Source organism: Colletotrichum higginsianum (assembly GCF_001672515.1).
Source record: "Colletotrichum higginsianum IMI 349063 chromosome 7 map unlocalized unitig_7, whole genome shotgun sequence".
In the NCBI taxonomy this organism is placed as follows: domain Eukaryota; kingdom Fungi; phylum Ascomycota; class Sordariomycetes; order Glomerellales; family Glomerellaceae; genus Colletotrichum; species Colletotrichum higginsianum.
The window spans coordinates 651,022-666,185 of NW_017263917.1; the positions used below are offsets into that span (position 1 = coordinate 651,022).

A 15,164-nucleotide genomic window follows, 5' to 3' on the forward strand; every position below is an offset into this window, starting at 1 on the left:
GACACTCGGCTTTCCTTGGGGCCCTGGATTGATGCCCACATACTCCGTACTTCTTACTACGAAGACACGCACGGGAGATGCATCGCGTACATCGTAGTCTTCGTGAAGGCCGGGGTATTTTGACCGACGTTACCGTTTGGCGATCCTCGAGCCGTGCTGTGTTTCCGCCACCCCTTCTCCTTTTTTCTTCTTCTTTTTTTCTGTGGTGCTTCTGTGGTGCTTCTGCGGGTACCGGCGTAACCAGAGCGGTCTCGAGCCTGGCCGGGAGAAAGCGGCAAAGGGATGATTGGCGACGGACCGTTTAGACGGGCGAGACATGCCGTGCTAGTGCGACGGCCGACCACTTGCACCGAGATGCTAACAGCAATCGTCATGTCGCATTGAGGATGGAAGGGCTCGGTTCGATTTGCATCACCGTCCCCACCGCATTTCGTTGCACCAAAGCGCGCTGCCCCTCATGGGTTTAGTACCGTAGATAAGGCCGTGACTGTATCGTGTGCCTCCGAGCCGAAAACCTCGTTTGGCTTGGCCGAGCGGGCGGCGACACGCGGAGCGTTAGCGGGGCCCTCTTCCACCGCTTTCCGGCGTAACTACCTACTAGGTAGCAAAGCATACGGAATAGCTCGTTTCCTTTGGCTTCTGCAGTAACCTACCGGTGAGAGCGTGGAACAATGGCGGCACCAAACGTCCAACAAACCAATCTCTCAATTGGCAAGTTCGGATGACGGCGAGACAGACCCCTGGCACCCCTAGGACTAGGACGGAGACGTCCATCTGCTGTGCCCTTGACTGTCAGTTTGAGAAAAGAGGGTGCGCGCGGCGCCAGGGGCCTCGCGAGAGAGCAAGGGAGCGTAGGAGCTTGGGGAGGTGAGGTTTTGCTTGGTGTGGTTGGACCGCCGGGGATGATTCACCTCCCTCCCGTCAAGCGTTGAGAGAGAGAGAGAGAGAGAGAGAGAGAGAGAGCCAAGGAATCCCTCCTTCCCTCCCATGAGTAGCATTTCACAAGGAGATGAGGGGACATGCGACGAATTCGTGGAACGGAGGTACGTACCTGTGTCATCTCCGCGTTCCTCGCAGTTGCCTGCCCACGAGCGCCAAGTGGAATTGCAGTTTACACTCAGTCGGTACTCTGTACCTGCAGCGGCTCAAGTCGTGGCTCCAACCCGCCGTGGAGATCCCAGCGCCCCACCTTTACGAACGAAACAGGAAAGATTGGGTTCCCTCTCTCGCTTGACCACTCTTGCCATTTTTAAGGTTGTCCTTAGCATCCCGTCCATTCAAACCGCGCCCCACCGTGGCGGTCCTGGAGGGTGTAGGGGCAGGGGCGGGAGCACCGTGGAGTCGTGAACTGCCCAGTGCTGGTTTCTTGCCCACGGCACTGCTTCCTCCCGAGTCTCTCCCGAGTCTCCCACCCCACCCTCGACGTCCCTTCTCCTTGGAAGTTGCAAGCTGCTCTCTCCATGTCATTCAGTCCACCGTTTCGCCGGTCATCTGTCATCCATCCCCCCTTTCTTCCTATTGCGAGCTCGGTGTGCTTTTGCATGAGCCATCCGTGGGAAAGGCTAATCTGATCTTCCTCATGGCAACCCCTGGGCCGAAAAAGATGCTTATCCATGGGATGACAGTTTCGATTTTCATCTCATATGCTAATTCCCTGCTGTCAACTCAGAGGGCATCAGGGCCAAGAACTTTCCTATTTGGGCTGCCTCATATCGGGCATTCTTTTGCAAAGGACCGAATCTAATGCTATTGATCGGCTTGTACATATTAGTTTGCCTTACGGCTTCCGGTGTGTGGCCGATGCTGGAGACGCGTCTTTGGGCTCGCTTTCGCCGAATTGCACCTTTTGCGTCGTCGCCCGACAGTCGCGGACCTTTACTGTGGACAGCCAGTACTGTACGTACCAAACTTGCACACAGACATGTGAGAGAGAACCTGCGGGTCTGTGCTCCAACAGCACGGATTTACGGCTCAATGCTTCAAGCTCAATTACAACAGATCATCTGGCTGCATCAGCCAACGCCCACCAACACAGTCAGAGGTCCGGCACCACGGCAAACGCCTCTCCCGAATCTGTCTCGTCTCTTACACAATCCCGCATACACGGGCGGATCATTCTCCTGGCAGGCTCCAAATGATCGAATAAACGGCTTGTCACGAAGTCATTTTTCTTCCCCTGGGTCCGGTTTATTGGGGTTGGGCGCGCCCCTGTCAGAGACGACCCCGAGGACATCCACCACTTCATTCGCCAAGGGGGGGACGCACCGTCCTGCGACGCGAGGCTGAGTTTGAAGCCTGTGCCAAAGACTCCATGGTGAAACAGGTTCACCTCAACTTCCGTCCATTTGTCACTCGTGACAGCAGGCCTAATCTCGTCTTCACCTTACCTGCAGGCATTCTCCTCGGAGGCTCTTTGCATACATGTCTTCCGTCCCAGCTCGGAAGGAAGAGTTGAAACCCGACGACTGTCGGAGGTACAAACGCTTCCCATTGCCTTCTTTCGCTACCTTGAATGACGATCCAGCAAGCTCAGCCGTCATCGCAAAACTTGATGTGCAGAAGCCGTGCCAATCCCGTTGGGTCTTCTGCCATGCACTGCCATTGGCGTCCAATCCCCTTTGAAAGAATGCTCCTCCTGCTGCCCTCAGACCCTCGACAAGGGCTGTCATCGCAATCCTGATGCCAGACGTCACCTATCATCCTAAGGGCTACGCACACTCCGCTACCACTGCCAGACGTTGAAGCCGCCACCTGTCCGATTCCAAATTCTCCACTACCCAGCAAGCCGAGGTCACGCCACTTCTTTCAACGCCAGGAAACGTCTGCCGAGTGCGCCTCTGGGAAACACTCTTCCATGGTAATAAAACACGGCCAGCCAACAAAAGTACTCTTCGATCGGAGAGAGTCTGGCCAAGACCATATAACACATTCGGCGTGATCACCCTTCCGTCCGCAACACCCGACCACTTTTGCTGGCGATGCAAAGTCACTGAACCGCCGCGTAGCGGCTGTTGTGACTTTCGGCAATATGGCCAGGAAGGAGCCTCTTGAGGTCTTGGCAATCTGTCATAGGCTGTCGTTTCATCAGTCAATTGCTTGACAACGTGTGTCATGATGCAATTGGCCAGTAGCAAAGGGCTACCATATATGGTCCGAGTTTTGGCTGCGTCAAGTCACGTTTCGCCCGGTGAGTAAACAAGAATGTTCTATGGGAAGTCGGGAGTACAGGCAGCGGCATATGCTTGGCGTCTCATCTCATAACTCTTCCATGGCCACACTGGCCTTTCTCGCTTGATCTTGGTACGCGACGGCAATCAGATCCAGCCAAGCGGCCATCCTTACGCCTGCGCGGGCCACCTGGAGCTCAATCACCGGCGCTGCCTTCTCAAAATACTCGCCGCCGAGCTCCTGTCCGGCGATCGCACGCGGCCCCTCGGGAAACACTAAACAAACATTAGTCTAAACGTCGCCATTACGGTTTGTTGACGGCGCCGGCTCGAGGATCAACATACCGTGCGTACACACGAAGGCGTTGCCCTCTCTCGCCCACTGCAGCCCGGTTGCGTTGACATTGTCGAAGTCCAGGCTCTTCAGCCACTCCTCTCTTTGCTCGGCAAACCTTCCCGTCTTAATCTCCTCGGCCAGCTCGTCCGCCCACCGCTTCGCGTTGTCGTACGGCCTCCGGCGGGAGCCCCCAATCAACTTTTCGGCGATGGAGCTGTCCCAGACGTGGTGCAGATTGAAGTCGGTGCCGTGCCACTTCACGTGGATTCCGTTTCCACCTCGGGCCACGTCCTCGTTGTGAAGAGGCTGGTGGATATCGCCGATGAAGTGCACGACGAACCTCGCGGCCTGGTTGCGCTCCCAGCCGCTCAGCTCGGGGTCCAGCGACCGCGCGGTGTAGTTGGCGAGGGCCGTCACAACACAGCCCTGGGCCTTGCAGTCCCGTTCGAGATCAACACCACAGTACTCGGGCGGGCTGTCGTGGGCGTCGATGAAGTGGAATGGTCCCGTGAAGTGGCCCCATCTCGTGTACCGGATCGTGTCGGCCCAGGTCGCGACGCCGGCCAGGTAGTGCTCGGTGTCGTTACGCAAGAGTTCTTGGAAGAAATTCTCGGTCGTGTTTGCGACGAAGTGGCTGGCCAGGTACGCCGTCGCGATGTGTCCCAGACCTGACGGTTTGAGCAGTCAGTACAGCTGCCGATAGACTATTCCAACGCTGACGCAGAGCACAGGACCGAATGCGCTTACTTCCCCACGCGAGGACTCCGGGCAAAGATGCACCGAGCAGCGCGACGGTGCTTGATAGCTTCATGGTAGGCTTGCACTTTGTATTACGGGCGGGCGTTTGTTTGCAAGCTAGGTGGTTCGACAGTTAGAGGCTCGCCGCAATTACTATTGATGGCTTTCAAAGTGTCCGATGAGGGCTATCAACACAGGAACAGGATGGACACGAGCTTAAATGGGAGTCCGACGCGTGGTCGGGTCACCGGTCTTTTGGGACAGGGAGGGACGGGAGCGATGCACGCCCACCAACGCCCATTCACGTCAACGTCAACGTCAATACGGATGGATGGATGATTGATTGGTGCTGTGCGGGCCGTTGGTGCAGGACCCCCGGCCGAAGGTGAGTTGGCCGAGGAACGGACCTCGAGACCCCTCGCCCGTTCAACACCTGCATCAGCCACAGAGAGCGGGGCGAGTCGTGGCTGTGCGAGGAATGCGTCCACGTGAAACATCATTGGAGAGAATACTGATGATCGGCGAGTGTCCGGTGGCCAGCTGGAATGCAACATTTAAGTCTGCTTTCGTTGTCAGAATGATTGGGGGGCTTGTTTTTAAACATCGGATGATGGTTTATGCAACATCTGCATTCGCGCATGTTATTTGGAGCAAGCGAGCGGTTCATCTCGATGCTGCTGCGTCACAGAGGCATCTTGGATGCATTACATAAGCTCAGCCCCGTCAACTCTGGCCCTATCCACCGGGTTTTCTGCGGTATCCTGTCGTTGTCTTCATTCCAAAGATGACAAACCCAGGCGTCTCATTGGCGAACTTGGTGCCAGCTCAAAGTCCAAGGCTCCTCCGCAAATAGCACTATCTTGAAAGCGGTAAACCCGCACTTGCTTGGGTTTCCGCCCTTCTTTCAAGTTTTGCTGGAGATGATCCATGTTATAACCCCACTATATACCCTATCGGGTACCACCCTCGGCTTCCACAGGCCACCGCCAAGCCTCTCTTGGTCCATAGGTTATGTCATGCAGGGTCTAGTTATCGGATGCGGTCAGCGATAAGAGATAAGGAGACGGAAAAGTGTAAAAGGGTGGGTGCGGATTGGACGGGGGAGGGGTCGCCTATCGCATTCTGTCAAACCTGTGGTTTTTTGCTGCGTGACTCTCTGCTCTGCCATCCATCCATCCCACTTGACCACCTGACCGAGAATCGAAACGGCAGAAGAGAGACCAACTGTTTCCTTTCTTCTCCTTCGTTTTTTGTTCAAATCCCTTCAGTTCAAATCGACCCAGTTCAACAATCATGGCTTCATTTGCCGTCACGGCTTACGCCGCCTTATCGCACACGCCCAAGGCCGAGGAAGCTCTGTCGGGAATCTTTGGCAGCATCAGCTTGACCGCGTGGATATGCCTCCTCGTACGTTCGCTCTAAGGCCCTCGCAGCCACTACGCGCCGCTTCAGACATTGTAGTTTCCGGTACTGACTTGCATGTCTGTCTAGCTGCCGCAGCTCCTCGCCAATTACAAGGCACAGAGCGCTGACGGCCTGTCTATGGGCTTCCTGATCATCTGGCTGATCGGCGACGCGACGAACCTCCTAGGTAAGCAAAGCAGCCCTTTGGGCACCATTCTCTACGCCTCGAATCTTATGCTCAGTGATACTTTCGCCGTGGCACTTTTGTCGACCTCACCGCCATCCCGAGGGGATGCGCCGGTCGCACCGAAAATTTCTGTCCAAGTCACCACCACCAGCACAACACAACTTGGCGCGTGCTCTTGGTACCTAGTTACTGACTCACCTTTCAACAACAGGCGCCCTCTTCACGCACCTTGCACCGACAGCAGTCGCCCTCGCGACCTATTTCTGCTTCGCAGACCTCATTCTCATTGGCCAGTGCGTCTATTACAACACCAAGAATGCCCGTCGCGCGTCACGCCGCCGCTCCTCCGTCGCCCCGGCGGAAGCCACCGAAGACGAGCCCCTCCTCCCGTCCCCGCGCCGCCGCAGCTCCTCTGCCGCCGGCCTCCCCGGCTCGCATCGTCGCCAGGGCCTGCACGAGGAGAGCTCGCTCGACCCGCTGCGCAAGATGGTCACGGGCGAGGACGACACCCCGGACAGCAACCCGTGGCTGCACAACACACTGAGCATCTTTGCCGTGTACCTCGTCGGTGCGGCCGGGTGGTTCGTCTCGTACAAGGCGGGCGCGTGGGACTCACCGGATGCGGACCTCGGCGCGCCTGGACAGGCGGCCGGCACGCTGGAGAAGGTGGGCTTGTTCCTGGGCTATGTCAGTGCCGTGTGCTATCTCACGGCACGGATCCCGCAGATTGTGAAGAACTACCGGGAGAAGTCTTGTGAAGGTTGGTTTCCTCGTCTCTCCCCTCTTTTCGATGATCTAGGAGATCGAGTTGGGTTGTTAATAAAAGGAACACATGCTAACTTGTGGACGTCCAGGCCTCGCGCTGCTCTTCTTCCTCCTCTCACTCACCGGAAACCTCACCTATGGCGCTAGTCTGGTCGCCTTCAAGCAGGACAAGGCCTATCTCCTCAACGCGCTTCCATGGCTGCTCGGATCCCTGGGTACGATAGCTGAGGATTTCGTCATCTTTGCGCAATTCCACATGTACGCGCCGCGTCGCGAGGCGAAGCTGGACGACCAGGCGTAAGCGGGGGCATCTACACGTGGGTGACTGATACCAGCATCGGGTCACCTCTGCAGTTACCTGATGTTAGTACTGCTACGGCCCGCTTTGGACGATTTGAGATGTTTGGTGATGTGAGATGTCGGATGATGAACATGTACGAGGGGGTGGTGACTAGATGGGATCTAGACGAGGACTTGCAAGCTTTGCGGCATTTGGGGCAGAGGGGTGCATCATTAAGGACTGCATTTTCGGCGTTTTTCTGGCAGGGTCATGATTACACAAGCTTTGGTACGTGCACACGGTTTATCCAACCGGTGCTTTACCCATCATGATGGCATTTGCATATATACATAATAATGACAACTCGTTCTTTCAAGTCTCTTGATTGTTCAGTCATACGCGGAAAATCTTGAGGGGCACCCCGATAGACTTCCCTTCGCTGAGAATGTTCGTCATTCGGAATCTGGGCTTGGTTCCGGATTGGTTGCCCTGTACTGCATGCTGAGCTGTGAGTCTGGGGGTTGCGCGCGTGACTGGCTCCGAGTCAAGCCCCCCGCTACGAGTGTGACGATTGTTTGTACGTAAGAGTATGGAGGAGGGAAAGGGGAGGGTCCTTGAATTTGCGGATACTTGGAAGCACGGGCTGCGGGCTGCGGGCTGCGGGTGCGGCGTTGTAAACCCTGCCGGTGGTCTTCGGTGCTCCCGGCCGGTGGCGGACGTGGCGTATGGCGCGTGGCGTGTGGCGGGTCCGGCGGACGACGGGGATGGGTTCCGGGTAGGGTCCCGAGGTTGGACGACATGCCACGAATCGGGATACGGTCTTTTCAAGGCGCGTGTTCTGTTGCACCCTCTTCTGTTGGTTTAATGTTTAATCTATCTTTGTGCTCGAAAGAGATTGCAGGTGTGTACATGGTGAGACGAGGTTTGGAGGCTTGACAAAGGATGATAGGCTTAGCAACACAGACGTATGATTCTCACAATTCGGCACTTGAACAAGTGATAACTAACGACACGACAGGTCTCCCCGACTTGAATGTGTCCGAAATAGTACAAATCTATACCGCAGCGCGAGTTCAACATCATCCCCCCCAAGTGTTTTTGAGTCTGAACACGCTCGCTATATCGGAGGTGCGGCAGGTTCCTGCGGGCGTGGCTTCGAACACTGCACTGCAGGAGATTCTGTCCGTGTTGTATTGGCTCGAGGATATCTTATCACTGCAGAGGATATGTGTCTAAATTATGGACGCCGAGAACGGGACGGCTCCCGCCTATGAAACGGAAGCCACAGGCTGGGTCGCCACGGTGTCTCTAGTGTTGGCCCTCTTTGCTTTCTTTTAACCCGGTTGCGTACGGATCCTATTTTTTGGTGTCGTAAGTGAGGTTTTGTTGAGCTGTGTCCACAAGTCCGTCTGAATATCTGAAGAAAAACCATCTTCAGGTCTAGCGCGGATGTACATATGGAAGAGACTACGTTGTAGAGATCCTTGTAGTGGGTGAATGGGCAAAAGAAAAAAATCAAGCAACAAAGCTGTGAGATACAACGTTTATTCTACTTAACAACGATGGTTTTGCTGGGGTAGAACCAAGATGAGTCCAGCGGTTGAGTCAGTCACACAATAGGGGGGGGGGGAGAAGTAGATGATCTGATATCATCACTATGCCTGTTCTTATGCAGTTAACTTAGTATGATGGTGTATTTCTTTTCTATTTCTTCATCAGCTCGAGGACGCGCGAGGCCGTGTTCAATATGGGACGATCAATCATTTTACAGTGATGGCACATGCGAATGAATGTGATTGCATGAGGAGCGCGGTTTGAATCCCTTCTCCTTATCCGGCGAGAACTCGTTGCAAAAGGAGGTAAGAGTCTCTGGTAGAGGAGCAGCGGGCATTTTTCGTTGCCAAGTATCACCTAACAACAAGTGGCATTAGGCACCGAATCTGTTATTGTTAGCTTTGTACAGTCTCGGACCAGCCTCACGACTCGGCGGATCGACTACGAGTGAGGACAGACAGATTATCACTCTGTGTGGGAACGGGCTCTCGACACTATGGTTTGAGGTTCTGGACCGCACAATGTGTGTAGGAGGTGAGTTGGTTCGCTTGTAGTGTCCTTTTAACAACCCTTTATCTGTCCAGATGTCACGTTTCCTGACGTGTTTTCGGGCGTTTGGCGTATTTGCAGCTAATTATGCATCTTCCAAAGGCATTCAAGACGCAAGGGCGAGGAAATCAGACGACAGTTTAAGTCAGTGGCCATCCAGCACATTCTCTAGGGCATTGGATATTTGGCTTGCGTGGTCGACTCCAAGATGCAGGAGCTCTCCGATCGTCGTGGCCAACACGATTCGCTGAAAATGAACACAGGTATACATCCAACTCACAGAGGTCGGAGCAGAAACTACGTGGCCAACAACTAGGAGAGGTCTACGAGCTTGACGCCACGGTAAAGGGACTGCGGGGCTCGAAGAACAAGTAGCCAGAATCGAGCTTCGTCAAGTCCTTCAGCCTACAGTCCAAACGGCCCTTTGTTTGGGTGCGGCGTCTTGAACAGCGTGTTAAGGCAACGGCGTTATGATCAAAGAAGGAAGACGAAAACAACCAACCTCACGTCAACATGGCTGCCAATGTGCCGACAGCTTTTCTCCCCTTTCGCTAGAGACAACGGTTACACAACCACTGGTCGCTTAACAACTCCCCAAACACTCCACCCGTTCGCTACGCTCCCTGGACGCCAGTGCAATCCAGAGAACCCGAAACACGTCGCCAGGACGACTGTCACACCGGCATAGACGGGGCGACTAGCCTGGGCCACATAGGCCAGGGGTGCATAGATATCGCTTCTATCTCCTCCGTCAGCGTCCCTCACGAAAGCAACAAGGGAATAAGAACCGCACTAGAGCAAGCTCGGGGGTGAGCGACGGTAACGCCACAGCACGGAGGAATATCGCAGACCACAGCTTCGCGACTGTTGATGAGCCCGGGCTATCGCCGCAGTTCTTGACCACTGCTACAGAAAGCCAAGTGCCCTGCCGGGGCGGATGCTGTCGAGATATCCGATCATTGATGAACGAGGAAAGACAGCCCCATACATCACTCGTCGATGGAGACTGAGCATCTCCTACGTCGGAGGGAGTGTATCAGAGCAGGGGTTTGATTCACAGGATCCAGAGTCGCCCCAACCGCGGACTGTCGCAGGGTGTTGTTCCAATAAAACGACGGTTATCCCCAGCGGCATCTGTTTCGAGCATCGAGCTCAGACCCGACGCGTCATGACGTCGGTCTGGGCCAAGCCAGCCCAGACCGCAGTTGAGGAACAGACTGTGACGAATTCCACAAGCCTACGGCGCGTACGCGGCCAATGAATGACTCGAGAGCCAGAGGAGCGCATGCGACGTTCCTCTGAGATAGGACACAATGGTCCCAATACACCACGAGGCCCTGGGGCCACCGGTACCCGCCATGGCAAGACATCGTGCAACGGCAGACCGTAGCACCGAAACCAGGCCTCGGCCGGCGCGGCATGTCGATCCAGTGACAAGCCGAGGAGCCTTAGTAGTAACGTCTTGTGAATATCGTTGAACGAGAACCATCGTCCGAGGGGATGTTCGTTTCCGTTGGAGTCGATGGGACTTGTGTATTGAACGGTAGAGAGTGATGTGACTCGTAAGAAGGGGGGGGGGACGGACAACACGGCATGAAGGGAACGAGAAACCCCCGCGCGGGAGATATACCACAAACACATTTCGTTCCCGCCGCGTATCAAGAAAGCATCAGCGCGATGGGCAGTGCACAGCCGAAGGACGACAACAAACCCGTTGCCACGCGAAACTGCGATCAGAGAGTGGTAAGCGGATGGACGTCAAGGGGCGGGGGGAGAGGAGAGAAGAGATCACTGCAGAGACGACCCGGGGCCCAGGTCCCATGGACGGGAGGGAACAGCAGAGCCGCAGGAAAGGGGAGGCGAGGCAATCAAGCCGAGAACATGGCATAGTCATTGTCAGCGAATAATAAAAAAAGAAATCTTTATCCGTAAGAAAAAAAGAAGAAAAAAAAGGATGGCTCGTGCGGGTTTCTGTGAGGAAGAGGCACGAGGGGGGACGGACGCGGGCGATGATGACCTGCATTGCACACGAGCCGTCGAGTCCAGGTATGAACCCGGTAGAAGTTGCCTGGCCCGGCAATTGGTGTCGTCCGGGCGCCCACCCACGATCCCGGTGCGAGAATGGATTAGCTCAGCGGGATGCATCAGAGTCTGCGTCAATCGCGTGGTTCCCAACAATGGGAGAACGGGTTCGCAGGTTTGTATCGCTGGGTTGGGTGATGATGATGATGATGATGGTGATGATAACGATGTTGAAGGCTCGTCCCCTCCCCCCTCCACCAACCCCCCCTTATCCAGGCCCATACGCCACGTTTCGCAGGATCCGTCATGATGCTTCAGCCTCAGCCTTCAAATGCCGATGACAGCGTGTACCAAGCCCTCTTGGCTGTTTGGCAGATCCTCCTCGTCCAGACACATCTGCCACGAAGCGCGTCCGTCGGGTTTGGAATGTGACACTTCGCGACCGACAAGAAGCTGGGCATCAGCAGAAAAGGGGAGTGCAAGTCTGAAGTGGTGCGTCGCGCCTCGGTCATGGCCAGTGGCCCGATGACCGACGAAGGACTCTTCTGCGGGATCACCGTCAGGGATCGCGTCGATGAATCGAGCGACGGGCGATTGTGGACTGATGACGGTCGACTCTCGAGGCAGCGAGTGGAGTGGGGCTCAACCCCCCCCCCCAAAGACCAAAACCAAAAAAACCGAACGAATGCCGGAGAATCAATCTTTGTCGAGCCACGGGTTTTGTTTCTGCTAGAGTGGCGACTTGCCAAAGGGGAGGGAGGGGTTTGTGGCTTTCCATCCTCAGGGATCGAACGTCCAAAGTGACAGCGAAGCCCCTGGTTCCAGCCAGGCACGCCTCGACGCCTCGTGCGCAGACGTCTCATCACCTGGGTTGGACCTTGTTGGTGGTCGTCTTGGTGAGCTTGATCAACTCGCGAAAATGCCAAGCTGCCAGCCAGACAGCGGTCGATTCGGCCACAATTACAACTCTATCTTAGTCCCTCCGTGATCTTAGTTCTTTGTCTTTCCCCTTCATCAAAATACCTATCTAAGAGGAACCGTATTAGAGGAGATGTGCATCTCCATCTTCAGACCGTGGCCGCGTGATTGGCTGCAGCAGCTCAGCTGCCCTCTCACCACACCTGATCCATATCAGCCAATCAAAATACATAGATCTCATTTTCCCCCTTGCATCCTCGGTCCCGTACGAGACAGGTGCCCCACCACATCCCGGGAGAAGCGCCAGGGCGCGAACCTGAATGGGTGTGCAGAAAATTCGGGCGTATCGCATATCATCATTGAGAACCAATCACTGCTCACCAGCTGCGAAAAAATAGGGGAATTGGAGTGGAGAGGGAGGTGGGGCAACGGTCAAACGGCAACTCGGAGTGCAGACGCCGACTTTGCCGTCTTGTCGCAATTATGAGTACCTACCTGGGTACCGATTGCCTATTGTGCTATGCTACACCACCTACGCTTAATCTCCAACGTATTCCAGAACATCTGGGGCTCACTCACGTCCGTACCTGAGCCGCCTGTCCAATCGCCCGCGTGCTACCCTACAACCTCACAACCTTAATTCCCTTCGGTCCCGTGGTCGATGCTGGAGCCCGAACCTCTCTGACGATCTCGCGCGTCTCTTGTTCGGCGACCGTGACGGCGGCTTGGGCGCTTCTGCACCCGCGCCTCTTCATTCCCGGCTCTCTCGTTCTTCATTTCCCTTCTCTTTTGCTTAGAGGCCCCCCCCCAGCGCAGACGCACGGCGCAAGGCAGATGGATGCTGTCTGTACCTTCATCCTCGTCCTTCGACCGAAGCGGCGCAAATCTCGTGTAAATCACGAGAGCCCACGTCCCAAGGATTCTAGGCGCGCCGCAACACCGAAGAAGAGCCTTTCGCCCGCCGGCATGACATTCCAGACCCCAATAAATTAGAATCATTCCCCGCCCTCAACTCTCACCGCAATCCCGCATCGCTGCAATGGGTTTCACACCCTGAAACTCCACCCGCTCATCTCGGTCCTCCATCCCCAAACGGGTTCCACGGGGAGGGGAGCCTTTCACTCTTGCTCTCTGTCTCCCCCTCTGGCCCCCTGGTCCTTAGCCCGTCGAACGCTGAACCGCAGCCATGCCCCCTGCTCCCTTGAATGCTTAGCATCGATTGCGGTTCAATAACCTCCTCTGCTTGGCAAGCCTTGGGAGGACCACCCTCGCTCGTCTCCGAAGCCGCCCCCTCTTACACTAGACCGTATCCATAGACTACCTATCCATCCAGACTTCCCTCTCCCTTCCTCCTCACGCCCTCAACCCACCTCTGTGCCACATTCCACAACGACCCCTGTCGAGACGAGTTTCGTCACAGCCCATCATCGTCCGATATCACAAACCCGCGTCCCTCTTTTCTTTTCCCTCTCTCCTCTCACGCTCTTACGCTCTCCTCGCTCACTCACTCACCTTATGCTGCCTCGTCCCACGGCTATCCAAAACACCATCAGCAACACCAGCCCGACGTCAACCAACCACACAACATCACACGGTTCCTCACGCACGGCACCGCACGCACACCAAGAGATCTGCAACCCACTTCGCTCTTCGCCCGCTTCTCTTTTTAACACCGACATCCCGCCCACACCCACGCCTCTCCCGCTGAAAGTCTAATCCGCTTACACACGCTCCTCATATCTCTCTTAACTTCGTGCCTGCATCCTCGCCTCGCTCGTTTCCTGCACGCTGCGGCAACCCAGTGCGCCCGTCCTGCACGCTCACACACACCCACACTTACACTCCCGCCTACAACCCTCATTTACATCAAGCGCCCGCCCCGTGCCTCGACATCCTGTTCCCAGCTGGTCTGAATCCAGAGAAGAAGAGAAAACCTTCCGCCCTTTCGCTCATCAACCCATACATCTATCTGGTGCATCTCCGGTATATGCACCTTGACCGACCGAACAACTGCCCTCGCTCAACCACGCTCACGATATCGTCGCTAGCTCGACGACGACGATAAATCACACAGATTTCGCTCGCTAGGGAGGACCGCAGGAAAAGGCGAGCAGGGAAACTCGACTAGAAAGAGAAAGGAAAGAAAAGAAAAGGGCATTCAAACAGGAAGATTGGTGGGGGGAAACCTGCTCGACGGAGCCCGCCACATCTCGCGATATCCACAACACATCCGTCGACGATGAAGGTCTCACTTGCCCTTTTGACGACGCTGTGCGCGTCTCTCGCCGCCGCCGGCGTTGTGATCACCCCCGTCCGCCCAAATCAAATCATCCCGCCAGACCAGAAGGTATCCGGGGACTGCTTCTTCGGCGTCGTCACGCCCCAGGGCTGCGCGTGAGTATTCTCTTGTCTTCTCACACAATTTTCACCGCCCCGACTAACATATCCCTCTCCAGACCACTAAGGTCATAGAAAGAACTCCCTCCCGGCCAGACGGCGAAAAAATGGCCCCGCAGTAAAGGATCATCGCACTCTATCCCGCCGTGCGATGAGGGGGGGATTGACGAAGAAGACAGGCCGGAGCTTGTCGTGAGCACTCATTTTCTTCGTTGCTCCGGCGATTCCGATGAACCGTCTTCTTCTCAAAACGAATTCACCACCACCTCCTCCGCCACGCTTCATCGTAAAAAAAGGCTTACCTCTTTCACCACGATGGTGGGGAGGGGAGTAGGGATGGCCTTCGTGTCACTCCCCGTACGATGGATGAGCAGCGGGGGGCAAAGGCGGAGGAGGAAAATCCCACAACTTTCAGTGACGGGCTCACGAAGCATCATCATCAGCACCATCATCAGCATCAGCGACATCTCATTATTTTTTTGTACATTGGGGCATTTTCACAATCATGAAGGAGAGAGAGCGGAAACGGGCGGACTTTCGGTGGAGGACTTTTTTTCCCCCTTCACCGACCCAAAAAAAAACTAATGTGCATCCAAGTTCCGTACACATCGCAATCATCGGCCTCCCGCTTCGGACGTCCGATGATGCCGCGTGTATGGTTCTTGGCATTCTTCTTCACCACATTTTTTCTCACTTCTTATTCCTACCACCGATATCCCCCCTTCCCCCTTTTCTCATCTACCTCACGATATAACTAGAATCTTCTAACCATATTATTCACTTTTCACATTAATTGAAAATGAATAAATTTTGAACATAACCCTCCCCCTCTTTTCCGTTTCTCAC

General features: G+C 55.3%; 3 protein-coding genes across 3 annotated transcripts; 2 read left to right on the forward strand and 1 right to left on the reverse strand.

Annotated features, from left to right (window-relative positions):
• Positions 1-3,255: 3,255 nt before the first annotated feature.
• Positions 3,256-4,315, reverse strand: CH63R_09916 (S1/P1 Nuclease; the record flags this gene model as incomplete). Its single annotated transcript, XM_018304890.1, has 3 exons — positions 3,256-3,443; positions 3,513-4,172; positions 4,252-4,315. 3 exons carry the CDS (start codon positions 4,313-4,315, stop codon positions 3,256-3,258), a joined length of 912 nt encoding a protein of 303 aa, XP_018154314.1.
• Positions 4,316-5,535: 1,220 nt separating this feature from the next.
• Positions 5,536-6,899, forward strand: CH63R_09917 (Vacuolar membrane pq loop repeat protein; the record flags this gene model as incomplete). Its single annotated transcript, XM_018304891.1, has 4 exons — positions 5,536-5,649; positions 5,734-5,833; positions 6,045-6,593; positions 6,688-6,899. The coding sequence occupies 4 exons, from the start codon at positions 5,536-5,538 to the stop codon at positions 6,897-6,899; spliced, it is 975 nt and encodes a 324-aa protein (XP_018154315.1).
• A 7,261-nt stretch (positions 6,900-14,160) lies between these two features.
• On the forward strand, positions 14,161-14,440 carry CH63R_09918 (Secreted protein; the record flags this gene model as incomplete). Its single annotated transcript, XM_018304892.1, has 2 exons — positions 14,161-14,315; positions 14,398-14,440. The coding sequence occupies 2 exons, from the start codon at positions 14,161-14,163 to the stop codon at positions 14,438-14,440; spliced, it is 198 nt and encodes a 65-aa protein (XP_018154316.1).
• Between the last annotated feature and the right edge of the window lie 724 nt (positions 14,441-15,164).